The 14,182-nt window shown below is 55.4% G+C and overlaps 3 protein-coding genes across 3 annotated transcripts; all 3 read right to left on the bottom strand.

The window, feature by feature from the left end:
* Window positions 1-986: 986 nt before the first annotated feature.
* Window positions 987-1,967, bottom strand: Ffar2 (free fatty acid receptor 2). The gene has a single exon (XM_013026174.1). It carries the CDS (start codon window positions 1,965-1,967, stop codon window positions 987-989), a length of 981 nt encoding a protein of 326 aa, XP_012881628.1.
* Window positions 1,968-6,478: 4,511 nt separating this feature from the next.
* Window positions 6,479-8,586, bottom strand: Ffar3 (free fatty acid receptor 3). The gene is made up of 2 exons (XM_013026173.1): window positions 8,179-8,586; window positions 6,479-7,452 (listed from the first exon to the last, which is right to left on the bottom strand). Exons 1-2 carry the CDS (start codon window positions 8,348-8,350, stop codon window positions 6,479-6,481), a joined length of 1,146 nt encoding a protein of 381 aa, XP_012881627.1. The 5' UTR covers window positions 8,351-8,586.
* Window positions 8,587-10,032: 1,446 nt separating this feature from the next.
* Window positions 10,033-12,152, bottom strand: Ffar1 (free fatty acid receptor 1). The gene is made up of 2 exons (XM_013026251.1): window positions 12,057-12,152; window positions 10,033-11,690 (listed from the first exon to the last, which is right to left on the bottom strand). The coding sequence occupies exon 2, from the start codon at window positions 11,450-11,452 to the stop codon at window positions 10,550-10,552; it is 903 nt and encodes a 300-aa protein (XP_012881705.1). The 5' UTR covers window positions 11,453-11,690; window positions 12,057-12,152; the 3' UTR covers window positions 10,033-10,549.
* Window positions 12,153-14,182: the final 2,030 nt, after the last annotated feature.

Genomic DNA, 14,182 nt, shown 5'->3' with positions numbered 1-14,182 from the left:
CTCAAGGCTAGCGCTCTACCACCTGAGCCACAGCGCCACTTCCGGCTTTTTTTCTTTTTGCTTATGTGGTGCTGAGGAATTGAACCCAGGGCCTCATGCATGCAAGGCAAGCGCTCTACCACTGAGCCACCTTCCCAGCCCGCCTGTGTCTTTTTCATTACCGTGTAGTACTCTTCCATCTCTGGCCATCCATTTCTTTCCAGCACTGACAGGGTGAAACCAGACTCAGGGCTTGCTGCAAAGCTTTAAGATTCTGCTCTTTGAGCTGGGAAGGTGGCTCAGTGGTAGAGTGCTTGTCTAGCATGCATGAAGCCCTGGGTTCAGTTCCTCAGCACCACATACACAGAAAAAGCCAGAAGTGGCGCTGTGGCTCAAGTGGTAGAGCACCAGCCTTGGCAAAAACAAACCAAAAAAAAGCTAAGGGGGCTGGGAAGGTGGCTCAGTGGTAGAGTGCTTGCCTTGCATGCATGAAGCCCTGGGTTCAGTTCCTCAGTACCCCATACACAGAAAAAGCCAGAAGTGGCACTGTGGCTCAAGTGGTAGAGTGCCAGCCTTGAGCAAAAGAGCTCAGGGACAGTGCCCAGGCCCTGAGTTCTGAGTTCAAGCCCCTGGACTAGCACAAAAAAAAAAAGATACTGCTCTTTGCTGGGGCACCTGTCATCCTAGCTCCTCAGGAGGCTGAGATCTGAGGATTGTGATTTGAAGCCAGCCTGGGCAGGAAAGTCTGTGACACGCTTATCTCCAATAAACCATACAGAAACTGGGAATGGTGCTGTGGCTCAAGTAGCAGAGCGCTAGCCTTGAGCAAAAAGAGGCTCAGGGACAGCATCTAGGCCCTGAGTTCAAGCCCTACCACTAACAACAACCACAACAAAATCACATTTCTAAGAGCCACCCCCATCCCTCCCCACCCCCAACTCCAAGTTTTCCCAACTTTTAGGGTTGGCCCCCCCCCAACCCTCCAAATCCTCAGCGGGTAGACGCGGCTAGCCTGGGGAAGACTCTGAGCCCAAAGTGGCCTCAGCGTGGCCCGGGCCTGGGCTCTCACTGGCGGCCTCCCCCATCTCCTTGGCTCTACAGCCCCACAGAGAGGCACCCTGGCGATGGCACTCCTTCACCCCTTTCCAGAAAGTTCTGCGCACCGTGGAAGAAGAGAAGTAGAACAGCAGCGGGTCGAGGCTGGCATTGAGGGCCGTGAAGATCAGGGCATCCACGCGCCACGGGGGGCTCGTGTGCAGGTAGAAGCCCACGGCGTGGGACACATTGTAGGGCCCGAAGCAGAGCAGGAAGCTGAGCAGGCTGACCACGGCCAGCCCGGCGGCCCTGCGCCGCCGCGGTCCCGCGTGGGCCTGGCCCCACACCAGCCGCACCAGGCGCCAGTAGCAGAAGGCGGTGATGGCCAGCGGCAGCAGGAAGAGGACGAGGCCCAGCTCCAGGCGCACAGGCAGCAGCACGGCCAGCTGGGCCGCCGTGAAGTCGCCGTAGCAGCTGCGGCCAGCTGTGGCCAGCTGCGTGGCGTTGACGTACTCAATGACGATGACGATGGTGCAATGGCCGCAGGCCAGCGTGCAGGCCAGCAAGGCGGCCAGCACGCCGTGCAGCGGCCTCCGGGCCAGCTTGTACCTCACCGGGAAGGCCACCCCCAAATAGCGCTCCACGCTGATGGCCGCCAGCAGCCCGGTGCTGCAGTAGATGCTGCTGTACTGGGCGAAGGCCGTGGGCGCGCACAGCGCCCTGGGCAGCGGCCACGCAAAGCCCCACGCCGCCTCTGCCATCTTGAAAGGCAGCAGTAGCAGCAGCAGCAGGTCGGCCAGCGTGAGGCTGAGCAGCAAGATGTGCACCGGGGCTGGGTGTGGCTGTTGGAGTCTCCTCAAAAAGGCCCGCAGAGCCACGAGGTTAGCCGGGAGGCCGGTGATGAAGATGGCCACGTAGGCCGCCAGGATCCACGTGCTGTACCGGTCTGCCATGGGTCCTGGGAAGGCTGGAGGCTGGGAATCCTCACTTCTCCAGGAGGCTGTGATCTAGAGGATCGTAGTTCCAAAGCCCAGCCCGGGCAGGAAAGTCAGTGAGCATCTGATCTCCAATGAATCACCAAAATAGATTTTTTTTTAAAACAAAATGCCAGAAGTAGAGCTATGCCTCCAAGGAACTTGGGGACAAGTGTCCAGGCCCCAAGTTCAAGCCCCACAACTGATTTTTTTTTTAAAAGAAGAAGAAAAGCAGATGTTTGAGGTGTGGTTCTGTTCGGAGAGCACCAGCCAGTGAGCCAAAGCAGCAGCAGGTACTGTGTTCGAGTTCCAGTCTTGGACCTAAAAAGGAAAGAAGGAAAGAATAGAATAAAGGACAGAGTCAGGAGACACCCCTCCCTCCCCACATACACCCACTTAGCCACACACACACACATATGCCTTGATGTCCTGGGTTCGAGGCTGCACGGTGAATGCCAGCCCCCAGCCTGTTCCTACACCGTCTGCACACACCGCTGTCCACTGCCCACCCCAGGCCGCGGTGCCACCTGCCAGCACTGCCCAGAGCAATTATTGACTTTGCTGTGGGGCGGGAGAAGGAGCCGGGTTTGCCCCACCATCCTGCGTCTCTGAGGAACCAGGGCTCACGGTGTCCCAGGGACTCAGCCCTGGCCGGGGCAAGGGGGGAAGTCCCCCCCTCGATCTAACCCAGCCTCCCTCAAATGCCAGTCTCTCTAGGAAAACAGCCCCGGGACACAGGAAAGCCAAAGAAAATAAAAAACAAAATAAAAATAACAGATAATGAAAAGCTTTATTCTCATGGGGGGGGATGGGGGGGAGGGAGTGTGTGCGGAGATATGTTCCAGAACTCCTGGAAATAGCCAGCCTCAGGCAGGGGCCCCTAGATTCCTGGTGGCCACTAGCTTCTCAGTCTGTAGTTAGACTCTATAACTAGACTTCATTGTCCTGGAGTGACTCAGTTTCCCCTTGGTGCCCCTCCTTCTTCTCTCTCTCTCTCTCCCCTTCTTTTTCTTTTTCCTTCCTTCTTTTTCCTTCCTTTATTTTCTTCATTCTTTCTCTTTTTCCCTCCCTCCTTCCCTCCCTCCCTGCCCCTCTCCTTCCCTTTCTTTCTTTCTTTCTTTCTTTCTTTCTTTCTTTCTTTCTTTCTTTCTTTCTTTCTTTCTTTCTTTCTTTCTTTCCTTGTCCCTGAGCTTCTTTTGCTCTCAGTTAGCTCTCCACCACAGCACCACTTCCAGTTTTTTTTCTAGGTAGTTTGAGATAAGGATCTCATGGACTTTCCTACCTGGCCTGGGATCGAACCACAATCCTCCAGATCTCAGCCTCCTGAGTATCTAGGAGGACAAGCGTGAGCCACCAGAGCCCAGCTACTTTTTTTTTTGGTTGTTGTTGGTCGCGGGGCTTGAACTCTGGGCCTGGGCGCTGTCCCTCAGCTCTTCAGCTCAAGGTGAGCGCTCTACCACTTGAGCCACAGCGCCACTTCCGGTTTTCAGGTGGTTAAGCGGAGATTAGAATTTCATGGACTTTCCTGCCTGGGCTGTCTTTGAACCTCGATCCTCAGATCTCAGCCTCCCGAGTAACTAGGATGACAGGCGTGAGCCACCAGTGCTCAGCTTTTTGTTTTTTTAATTGGAAAAAACCAGGAGGCCTTGAACCTCCTATCTCTACCTCCCAAGGGTCTGGGATGGCAGATGAGAACTATGGAGCCCAGCCTCTTTCCTTTGTGGCCGGCCTTCCTCTTTGTGGCAAAGAAGACACGGAATTCAGAATGTCACAACTCTTACTAAAACCCGGTCTTTCACAGTCTCTTTCTTTCCCTCCGCCCCAGGGCAGCCTGGCTCATTCTGTTGTGCACCAGAACCATATTCAAGTGTGGCACCGTTTCCCTCCGGTCTTTATTTCTCAGGGACCCTCGGCCCACTGGTGCGTGGCTAAATTAGCATCCTCTCCTATCATTATCATTGATAATGCTCTTATTATCACCCAGCCTTCTCTCTTCTTGCTTCTTTTTTTTTTTTTTTGTCAGTCCTGGGGCTTGAACTCAGGGCCTGGGCACTGTCCCTGAGCTTCTTTTTGCTCACTTGAGCCACAGCACCACTTCTGGCTTTTTCTGTGTATGTGGTACTGAGAAATTGAACCCAGGGCTTCATGCATGCTAGGCAAGCACTCTACCACTAAGCCACATTCCCAACCCCTAAGACCCAGACTCTCTGTAGCCCCGAAGGGGCTCCTACAGAAGGCTCTTATAAAAGGAGCCACGTGTACCCCCAAACATTTAACATTAGTGAAAAAGTTACATATAAATATGAATGTACCTGATATGCAAATCAAGGCCATCTATTTGGCTGGCCTGAGGTTCCCTGGGTGGGGAAACAGGAAGGACATAAAGTAAGAAAATCAAGGAATGAAGCTGGCGCCAGTGGCTCACACCTGTCCCGGTGATTCAGGAAGCTGAGATCTGAGGATCATGGTTCAAAGCCAGCCCAGGCAGAAAAGTCTGTGTGACTATTTCTAATTCATCAGCAAAAAAAAAAAAAACAAACCAGAATCAGAGCTGTGGCTTAAGTGGTAGAACACCAGCTTTGAGCAAAAGTAGCTCAGAGACAGAGCCTGGGCCCTGAGTTCAAGCCCCATGACTGACAAAAGAAAAGGCCAGGCAAAGCCTGGGAAGGTGGCTCAGTGGTACAGTGCTTGCCTTGCATGCATGAGGACCCGGGTTTGATTCCTCAGCACCACATAAGCAGAAAAAGCTGGAAGTGGTGCTGTGGCTCAAGTGGTAGAGCGCTCGCCTTGAGCTGAAGAGCTGAGGGACAGCGCCCAGGCCCAGAGTTCAGGCTCCGTGACTGACCAAAAGGAAAAGAAAAGAAAAGGATGGTCCGCTGATCAAGGTCTTTCTGGTTAGGCACCATCACCTAGCTCCGGATTGCCATTGCCTCTGGAATATATGAGGCTCTGAGTTCAAATCTCAGCACCACTAAACGGGAGTATTGTATGTGTGGTTTGTTTGGTTTCTTTTCTTTTCTTTTCTTGTCAGTTGTGGGGCTTGAACTCTGGGCCTGGGCGCTGTCCCTCAGCTCTTCAGCTCAAGGCAAGTCCCTACCACTTGAACCACAGCGCCACTTCCGGCTTTTTCTGCTTATGTGGTGCTGAGGAATCGAACCCAGGGCCTCATGCATGCAAGGCAAGCGCTCTACCATGGAGCCACCTTCCCAGGCCTTGTTCGGTTGCTTAATGCAGGTGGCGCCCTCTGCTGGTGGCAGGCCTGCGGCTGAGCCGGGGCCGCTGCGCCTCCACCCCAGGCCCAGTGGCCATGTGCAAAGGAAATGAGGCAAAGACCGCACACCGTCTCTCTTTTGTTTGTTAGCCGATTTATTAGGGCACATTTTTCTTCTCTTACTGTTTATCATTGTCCCTGCTACATCTGAATTTCTCGAGCTGTGAGAACTTTCTAGAAAAGTCCATGAGAGAAAGATTGCTGCCTCATTCCCCCCCGCCCCATCCTTCCCCCCTCTCCTGTCCTAAACCACTGGACAGTTCCCTCCACTCCTTCTGCCCCTCACCCCCCCACACCACTAGTATGAAGTCAAGAAAGAGGGCGTGGCCTGCTGCTGGGCCTCTAACGGGCCCCTTGCCCCATCCAGTGCCTGAAGGAGGATGAGCAAGGGGCAGGGGAGGAGAGAGGCAAGAATTGGCTTGGTGGTGACACCCTGAGAAAGGCAGGGTTTGAGGCTCAGCAGGGTAGCGTACATCTGTAACCCCAGCTCTGCATCGGGGCTTGGGAGGGGCAAGGAGGGAATGGAAATGGGGGTGTGGGGGGATGGCAGTTCTAGCCAATCCCAGAAGTACAAACAAAACCCAAAATACAACCAAAGAAAAAGTTATCAAGACCCCATGTCAGTAAGCTGGCTGTGGTGGTCTATTCATAATCATTTCTAATAGGAAGGCATAAATAGGCGGATTACAGTCCAAGACTGGGCCCAGGCCCCAAACCAAGCCAAACCAAAATCCATGGAGACTTTATCCAGCTGGGCGCTGGTGGCTCACGCCTGTCATCCTAGCTACTCAGGAGGCTGAGATCTGAGGATCAGGGTTCAAAGTTAGCCCAGGCAGGAAAGTCTGGGAGACTCTTATCTCCAATGAACCAGCAAAAAGAAGGAAGTGGCGCAGTGGCTCAAGTGGTGGAGCACCCGCCTTGAACAAAAAGGGCTCAGAGACAGTACCCAGGCAATAAACGAAAGCAAAAAAAAGGGGGGACTGAGTGGGACATGACTCAAGTGGTAGAGCAACTGCTTACCAGAGCAACACCCCAAGTTCAAATCTCAGTAGCCCCTCCTTCCCCGCAGACAGAAAAACAATTTAGAGCTGGGTCAGCTGGGTCTTGAGTCACCCCAACCTGCCGCTGTGGGGTCCTGCCTGCCCATCTGCAGCGAAGCGCTCTCCTGGGTACCCCATTTCCATCTCCCAGGCCTGAGGGGGGGTGGGAGAGCCCCCCCTCAGGCCTCTCTCTGCCCCCCTCCCCCCTTCCCTTTCAGCTCCAGGCTGCTATCCACAGCCAGGGGGCTCCTGCCCCCTAGCAGCCTCCGCAGAAGGTTCTGGAAGTCGGCTTGGAAGCGGGAGGAGGAGAAGTAGTAGACGAGGGGGTCCACGCAGGAGTTGAGGGTGCTGAGCAGCAGCACGTAGCCCCTCCAGGTGGGGCTCACCCCCTGCACGAACCCCACTATGTGGGACACATTGTAGGGCCCGAAGCACACGATGAAGTTGAGCAGCGTGGCGATCAGGAGCCCCAAAACCCGGGTCCTCCGCCGCCGGCTGGCCCCCCGGCCCAGCAGCCACACCAGGCGCCCGTAGCAATAGCTGGTGATGAGCAGGGGTACCCCAAAAAGCAACACGGCCATGGTGAGCCGCACGGGCAGCACCACGGCCAGCTGGTCATCTCGGAATTCCAGGTAACACGTCCCATTGCTTCCTTGGCTCTCGGAAGAGTTTCCAGAGAATTCCGCCACGTAGATCACGCTGCAGTGGGCCCCGGACAGCAGCCAGCAGCCCACGCTGACCATGACGGCCTGGCCCAGGCGGGGCCGGGTTCGATACCACAGCGGGTAGGCCACGCTGAGGAAGCGCTCAACGCTCACGGCCGCCAGGAAGAGCGAGGTGAGGTAGATGGTGGTGAAGAAGAGGAAGCCGGACAGCGGGCACAGGATGAAGGGCAGAGGCCAGCGCAGGCCGCTGGCCGCCTCCACCATGCGGAAGGGCAGGAAGAGCAGCAGCAGCAGGTCGGACAGCGTCAGGTTGAGCAGCAGCACGTCCACGGCCACCGGGCGCCGGCGGAGTTTGCCCACGAACACCACCAGCGCCAGCAGGTTGAGCGGGAGGCCCACCATGAAGGCCACGAGGTACACGGAGAAGTAAAGCCAGTGATGGCCCACAAAATATGCCCTGTCCATGTGCGACCCCATGATGCCAGGCGCTGCACCGAGAGAGAGAGAGAGAGAGAAAGTGGTCATCTGGGTGGAAAATGGGGAGGGGGGACTGGTTAGCCCAGGGCTCAGGATTTCATAATAACTGTCAGTGGCTCAGGCCCGTTATTCTAAGTCCTCAGGAGGCTGAGATCTGGAGGATCGCAGTTCTGAGTCAGCCTAGGGAAGGAAAGTCCCAGAAACTTTTATTTCCCATGAACCAGCAAAATCAAAAAAGCTGGAAAAGGGCTGGGAAGGTGGCTCAGTGGTAGAGCGCTTGCCTTGCATGCATAAGGCCCTGGGTTCGATTCCTCAGCACCACATAAACAGAAAAAGCCGGAGGTGGCGCTGTGGCTCAAGAGGTAGAGCGCTAGCCTTGAGTTGAAGAGCTGAGGGACAGTGCCCAGGCCCAGAGTTCAGGCCCCCATGACCAACAGCAACAACAACAAAAAGCTGGAAAATTGGGCTGGGAAGGTGGCTTAGTGGTAGACTGCTTGCCTAGCATGCATGAAGTCCTGAATTGGATTCCTCAGTACCTCATACACAGAAAAAGCCTGAAATGGCGCTGTGGTTCAAGTGGTAAAGTGGTAACCTTGAGCAAAAATAAAAAAGCTCAGGGATGGCGTCTAGGCCTGAGTTCAAGCCCCAGAGCAGGTACAAACAAATAATAAAAGAAATAAAGAAGCGTTTTATCCAATCGCCAGGAGCAATATCACACCGGCAGCCTCTGAACTCACCTCTCTGAGTAGGGCCCGCCTGGATTCCTGGGCTCCCAGCTTGAGCCCTGAGCGGCCCCCTGTACCCCTTCTCTGGGCTCCTCCTGTCCACCTGCGCTGCACTATTTATCCACACGGAGCTCGAAGGGGCGGCCCAGGAGTAGAGGCAGGAGATGTCTGTCATGGGCTCCATCAATCAGTCCATATGCAAAAGAGGAGAGCAAATTCCACCACAGGGCCGCCCCAGCGGCTGGCCCTCCCCATCCCCCAGGTCTCTTCTCCACTTTCTAGAGCGCTGATGATCCAGGTCGTGGGGGGCCCAGTGCCCTGGGGGATCCTGGGACAGTTGCAGAGATGATCATGGACACAGCCAAGCCGGGTGCGGTGGTTCATGCCGGTCATCCCAGCGACTCAGGATCTGGAGGATCGTGGTTCCCAGCCAGCCCAGGCGGGAAAGTCCATGAGACTCTTATCTCCCATGAACCACCAAAAGCTGGAAGTGGAGGTGTGGCTCAAGTAGGAGAGTGCCAGCCTTGAGGGTAAAAAAAATTCAGAGCTAGCAGCACCCAGGTCCTGAGTTCAAGCTCAGAAAGGGGGGGGGGAGGGAGGGAGGGAGAGGGAGAGAGAGAGAGAGAGAGAGACCCATGCATGCTACAACCCAGCCCCTTCCAAGGGGAAACAAAATAGGCAGTTCACAAAGCAAGCTGGACACAAAAGGCCACACAATCTATATAATTTCATTTCCATGAAAGACTCAGAATAGGCAAATGTTTTTTAAAGAACAAGAGATTGTCTTGGGAACCTCGTGTGGAAATGAACCGAACAAGAGCAAAATAGGGATCGTATTGGGAGGGTGGAATGTTCTAGAACAACATCATCTTCTGGCCTATGCCTCTGTAAATGTACTCAGAATCGCTGGCACCTTTTCGAGCTCAGGTCGGGTGAATGTCACCATAGACAAACTGTGTCTCCAGGAGGTCGTTAAAAAGTATAACAGGGACAGGGGCTGGGAAGGTGGCTCAGTGGTAGAGCGCTTGCCTTGCATGCCTGAGGCCCTGGGTTCGATTCCTCAGCACCACATAAGCAAAAAAAAAAAGCCGGAAGTGGTGCTGTGGCTCAAGTGGTAGAGCGCTAACCTTGAGCTGAAGAGCTGAGGGACAGCGCCCAGGCCCAGAGTTCAGGCCCCACAAAAAAAAAAGTATAATAGGGAATAAAAACTTTTTTTTGGAGGGGGTGAGGGGGCAGGGCGGATGCTAGTGGTTCACCTCTATAACCTTAGCTACTCAAGAGGCTGAGATCTGAGGATCACCCGCCCAGGCAGAAAAGTCCATGAGACTCTTATCTCCAATGAACCATCAGAAAACCAGAAGTAGCACTTTGGTTCAAGTGGTAGAGTGCTCACCTTGAGCTGAAGAGCTCAGGGACAGAACCCAGGCCCTGAGTTCAAGCCCCATAACAGACAAACAAATAAAAACCTCTTTTTTGGAAGGGAAGGGAAGGTGTAATAAAGATACCATATTAAGCTGAGCATGCTGATAGTTTATTTCTGTAATACCAGCTAACTCAGGAAGAAAAGATAAGGAGGATCCTGGTTCAAAGCCAGCCCTGGGGTCAAGGAAATCCATGAGACTCTTGTGTGTGTGTGTGTGTGTGTGTGTAGTTGTGGAGCTTGAACTCAGGGTCTGGGCACTGTCCCTGAGCCTCTTTGTGCTCAAAGCTAGTGCTCTACCACTTGAGCCACAGCACCACTTCTGATTGTTGAGTGGTTAATTAGAGACAAGAGTCTCACTGGGACTTTTCTGCCCTGAGTAGCTTCAAACCATGAGCCTCCGATCTCAGCCTCCGGAGTTGCTAGGATTACAGGTGTGAGCCACTCGTGCCTGGTTTTTACCCAACCAGCAAAAAACCAGAAGTGGAGCTGTGGCTCCAGTAATAGAGCAGTAACTTGGGTAGAAAAGCTCTGGGCCAGCACACAGGCCATGAGTTCAAGCTCCAGGACTGGCACACACGCACACACACACACACACACACACACACACATGCATGCATAAGAAAGACAAGGAGCACAAATTAGCTGTTTATCATAGTCAGCCACTGTCAGCAACTTCCTGTTTGCATGCTGCCACCTTGTGATGGCAAGGTGGTATGACAGAGGCCTCTACATTTTTCTTGCCTCCTCTCTTCTTTCCAGACTCAAAGGTTCTTTCTTGGGGTACAGTTTCTTGGGGTGATTTCTAAAGAGAATCACCAGGCTGGCACCATCCCCTCCCCCACCATCTCACCTCCAGAGCCTCCTTCCTATGAGTCCAGCCTGTGGGCAGACAATCAGAAGGACCGGCAAGCACCCGTCTTTCCCCTGCCTCCTGACCACCCGTAGGCCCAGCTGGGGCAGCTACTTCAGGGAGGCCCCTCCCTGGGTTCTGGGCCCACACACGGTCCCCCGTCTGGGGCCAGCACCCAAATATCCAGTCACCAGTGGGTTGAGGACCACGCTCCAGGCCCCGGTGATGAGTCCCAGCTTCCTCCAGGGTCCGCCCAGGTTAGGGTTCAGGAAGTCAGCCACGTTGGAGGCGTTGTAGGGGCCCAGGCAGAGCAGCAGGGTGAGCAGGGCGCCCCCCGCCACCCAGGCCGCGTGCAGCTTCCGCCGGTGGCTGAGCCCCGAGAGCGCCAGGGCCCGCAGGCAGCCCGCGTAGCTCAGCCCCGTCACCCCCAGGGGCACGAAGTAGAGCAGGATGGAGAAACTGAGGCGGGCAGGCCCAGCCGAGGCTGGGTCCCAGGCCTCCAGGCAAACTGGGGAGCCATTGATGGGGATGCTCATGCCCAAGGAGTGGGTGCTGTTGTCTAACCAGCCCCCCGGGGCCTCCAGGCCCAGGACCAGGCCCAGGTGGCAGAGGACCAGCGCCCAGATAAACACGCAGACACCCCAAGAATAGCGGGGCCTCCGGAGGGCCTGGTACCCGAAAGGGAAGGCAGCCCCCAGGTAGCGGCCGGCGCTCAGGGCGGCCAGAAAGCCCCCGCCCGCGTAGAGGGGTGCAAAGTGGGCCAGGGCAAACACGGGGCAGAGGCTGGGGGGCAGAGGCCAGGTCCCCGAGGCCAGGGCCTCCACAGCCTTCAGGGGCAGCGTGAGCGCCAGCAGGAGGTCGGAGCACCCCAGATGCAAGGCGTAGACCAGGCTAGGCGTGAGGCGGCGGCGGGTGTGGGTCATGGCACCCCGGATGGCCAGCACGTTGAGCGGGAACCCCAACGCGAAGGCAGCCACGTAGAGGGCAAAGGACAGCTGTGGGGGCAGGTCCATGGGGACGGCGGGAGGGGCGGGGGGCTCGGGTCCCCCAAACCCCCTTTCTCAAGCTGGCCTGGATCTCTTGAGGTCTGATCTGTGGGGCCCTGGATCAGAAGCAGGGCCGTCCAGCCCTCTGTCCTCCTCCTCCACCTCCTCCTTCTGGACTGTCGTCCCACAGATCGCTTCTTATAAGATCGAGGCTCCGTGGGGTGGTCATGCGGGAAACCCCCGAAATCAGGGTGGCTGTGTAGTCCTGGAACGGGTAGAGGTGGGATCTCGCTTAATCCCTGACACTCTGAGCGAAGAGCAGGGGCAGAGAGCTCAGAGCAGATAAGAAAGAGCACCCTCAACGTGTTCACTGCCTCTCTCCCCCACCTCAGCAAGGGGGACGGTGTCCCCCATGAATGGGGGCCCCCTATGACAGGCACCAAGGCCCAGAAGCAAAGAAGAGACGTGGGGGGAGAGGGGTGTCAGACAGAGGGGCAGGCGAAGGGGACCCCAAGGAAGAGCTCTAAGGACAAGCCTCTTGGGGGGTGTCAATTCTGGAGACCCCTGTATATCCGGGGGTCCTAGGGGGATGGGGTGGGGGTTTTAGGGGAGAAGAGCAGTGGAGACTCACCTGACACCGCGAGATGTCTGTGGGGTTCACTGGTCCCCCTTTTCCAAGCAGCTGGAGAGCACTCCTGAGTTAGGCAGTGAGCCGGAAGGAAGGAAGGCAAGTGCAGGAGTGGCCATTAGCCCCGCCAGGCTAGCAGCTTGGGTGAGCAGCTAATGGGGCATCTCAGGCAGGGAGGGGGGCGGGACAGCAGGAGGGGAGGGGGAGGGGAGGCAGAGAGGAAGGGGGGCGGGGGAGACTAGATTCTCCCTCCTCCCAGTTCTTTTTTTTTTTGTCAGTCCTGGGGCTTGAACTCAGGGCCTGGGCACTGTCTCTGAGCTGCTTTGGCTCAGGATTGGCACTCTACCAGTTGAGCCACAGCGCCACTTCTGGTTTGGGGTGGTTCATTGGAGATAAAAGTCTCACAGCCTTTCCTGCCCAGGCTGGCTCTGAACTGTGATCCTCAGATCTCAGCCTCCGGAGCTGCACACAACATGACAACAGAAGAACCTTTCCAGGGCTCCTGTGGGAAGCTTTGCTTCTCTCTCCCTCTGTCTCTCCCTCCCCTAGCTTTGAGGATTTTTGTTGTTGTTGTTTAACTTCTTTGTGTGTAGGGTGGGCACTAGGATTTGAACTCAGGGCTTGGCACTTGTTATCTAGGCACTCTACCACATAAGCCACATGCCCCTAATTCTTTTTTGCTTGCTTTTTTTCTCTTTTCAACTTTTCTAATAGGGTTTTGTGTTTATACCCTGGCTGGTTTGGACTGTGATCTTCCTCCGGAGGCTCCTAACTGAGATGACAGGTGTGAATCACCATGCTCCAATTTTTATTGGTTGAGATGAGGTCTTGAGTTTGTTGTTGTTGTTGTTTGGGGGGGTGTTTTGTTTTAGCCTCAGTTGGCCTTCAACTGTGATCCTCCCAACTTCAGCCTTCCAAGTCTTAGTCAAGATTACAGGTTTCAGCCACCATACCTGGCTTGTGTTCCCTTTTTATTCATTTCTTTTTTTTTTTAATTAGAATTGCCAGAGTGCTGGTGGCTCACACCTGTCATCCTAGCTACTCAGGAGGCTGAGATCTGAGGATCACGATTCAGAGCCAGCCCGGGCAGGAAACTCTGTACGACTCTTATCTCCAATGAACCACCAGAAAACCGGAAGTGGCGCTGTGGCTCAAGTGGTCGAGGGCTCCCCTTGAGCTGAAGAGCCCAGGCCCAGAGTTCAAGCCCCATGACTAAGAAAAGAAGAGACAGGAAACAGTTCAAGGCTGGCCTCAACCCTCGATCTTCCCCATCTTTGCCTCCTGAGTAGCTGGGATTACAGGCATATCCCACTGCACCTGGAGAAAGTAATTCTTACTGGCTTGCAATTCACCCCCATGGCAGCCTTCCTTGACCCTCTCCCCCACCCCACCCCCATCCTCTGCACCCCAACTGCTATTTACATCTTGCTTTGTGCTCCTTCAGAGCCCCAGTGCTGGCTGTCACCAGGGCTGGTCCTCTCTCGAGGGCTGTGAGGACTGAGTCTTTCGCTGTGGGGATTCGCCTGCCCCCATCCCCCCACCCCCCGAGATCTGCTGTGGTGGGGAGTCCCCAGCCCCTGAGTTTCCTGGACACCTGCTCTTTGCACCTCAGAAAAACTGTTGACATTCTCTCTCCATGGCTACTGGGTCCCAAGCAGCGCCAGCCCCGCCCAGGACAGCGGGGAGACCACGCCGCTGGGGTTGCCAGGAAGCCAGATTGGCTCTGAGCGGCGCTCCCGCAAGAGGACCCCGCCCTGTGAACCTTAGAGGACTCCCAGACTAGAGATCGCACAAAAAACTGGATCTGTGCAAGTTCAAGGTCTGTGTGTGCAGGGGGAGAGTGGCAAGGGGGGGGGGGGGGGGGAGGCAGCTCAGTTTAGCTTAGCAGAAAAAATCATGATTAAAACTCCCAAGCCAGGGAGTGGGCTCCTGCCTGTCATCCTAGCTGCTCAGGAGGCTGAGAGCTGAGGATCACAGTTCAAAGCCAACCCTGATTAGAAAAGTCCATGAGACTTTTTTTTTTTTTTTTGGTCGATCCTGGGCTTGAACTCTAGGTCTGGGCACTGTCCCTCAGCTCTTCAGATCAAGGAGATCACTCTACCACTTGAGCCACAGCACCACTTCTGGTT

This window comes from Dipodomys ordii, unplaced genomic scaffold (assembly GCF_000151885.1).
Source record: "Dipodomys ordii isolate 6190 unplaced genomic scaffold, Dord_2.0 Scaffold92, whole genome shotgun sequence".
NCBI lineage: Eukaryota > Metazoa > Chordata > Mammalia > Rodentia > Heteromyidae > Dipodomys > Dipodomys ordii.
This window is presented reverse-complemented; position numbering and strand designations above follow the sequence as displayed.

Coding starts and splice junctions, on each gene's coding strand:
- Ffar3 (XM_013026173.1), bottom strand. CDS start 8,350: ATGGAGCCCATGACAGACATCTCCTGCCTCTACTCCTGGGCCGCCCCT. Junction 7,453..8,178: donor GGCGGGCCCTACTCAGAGAG/GTGAGTTCAGAG, acceptor CTCTCGGTGCAG/CGCCTGGCATCATGGGGTCG.
- Ffar2 (XM_013026174.1), bottom strand. CDS start 1,967: ATGGCAGACCGGTACAGCACGTGGATCCTGGCGGCCTACGTGGCCATC.
- Ffar1 (XM_013026251.1), bottom strand. CDS start 11,452: ATGGACCTGCCCCCACAGCTGTCCTTTGCCCTCTACGTGGCTGCCTTC.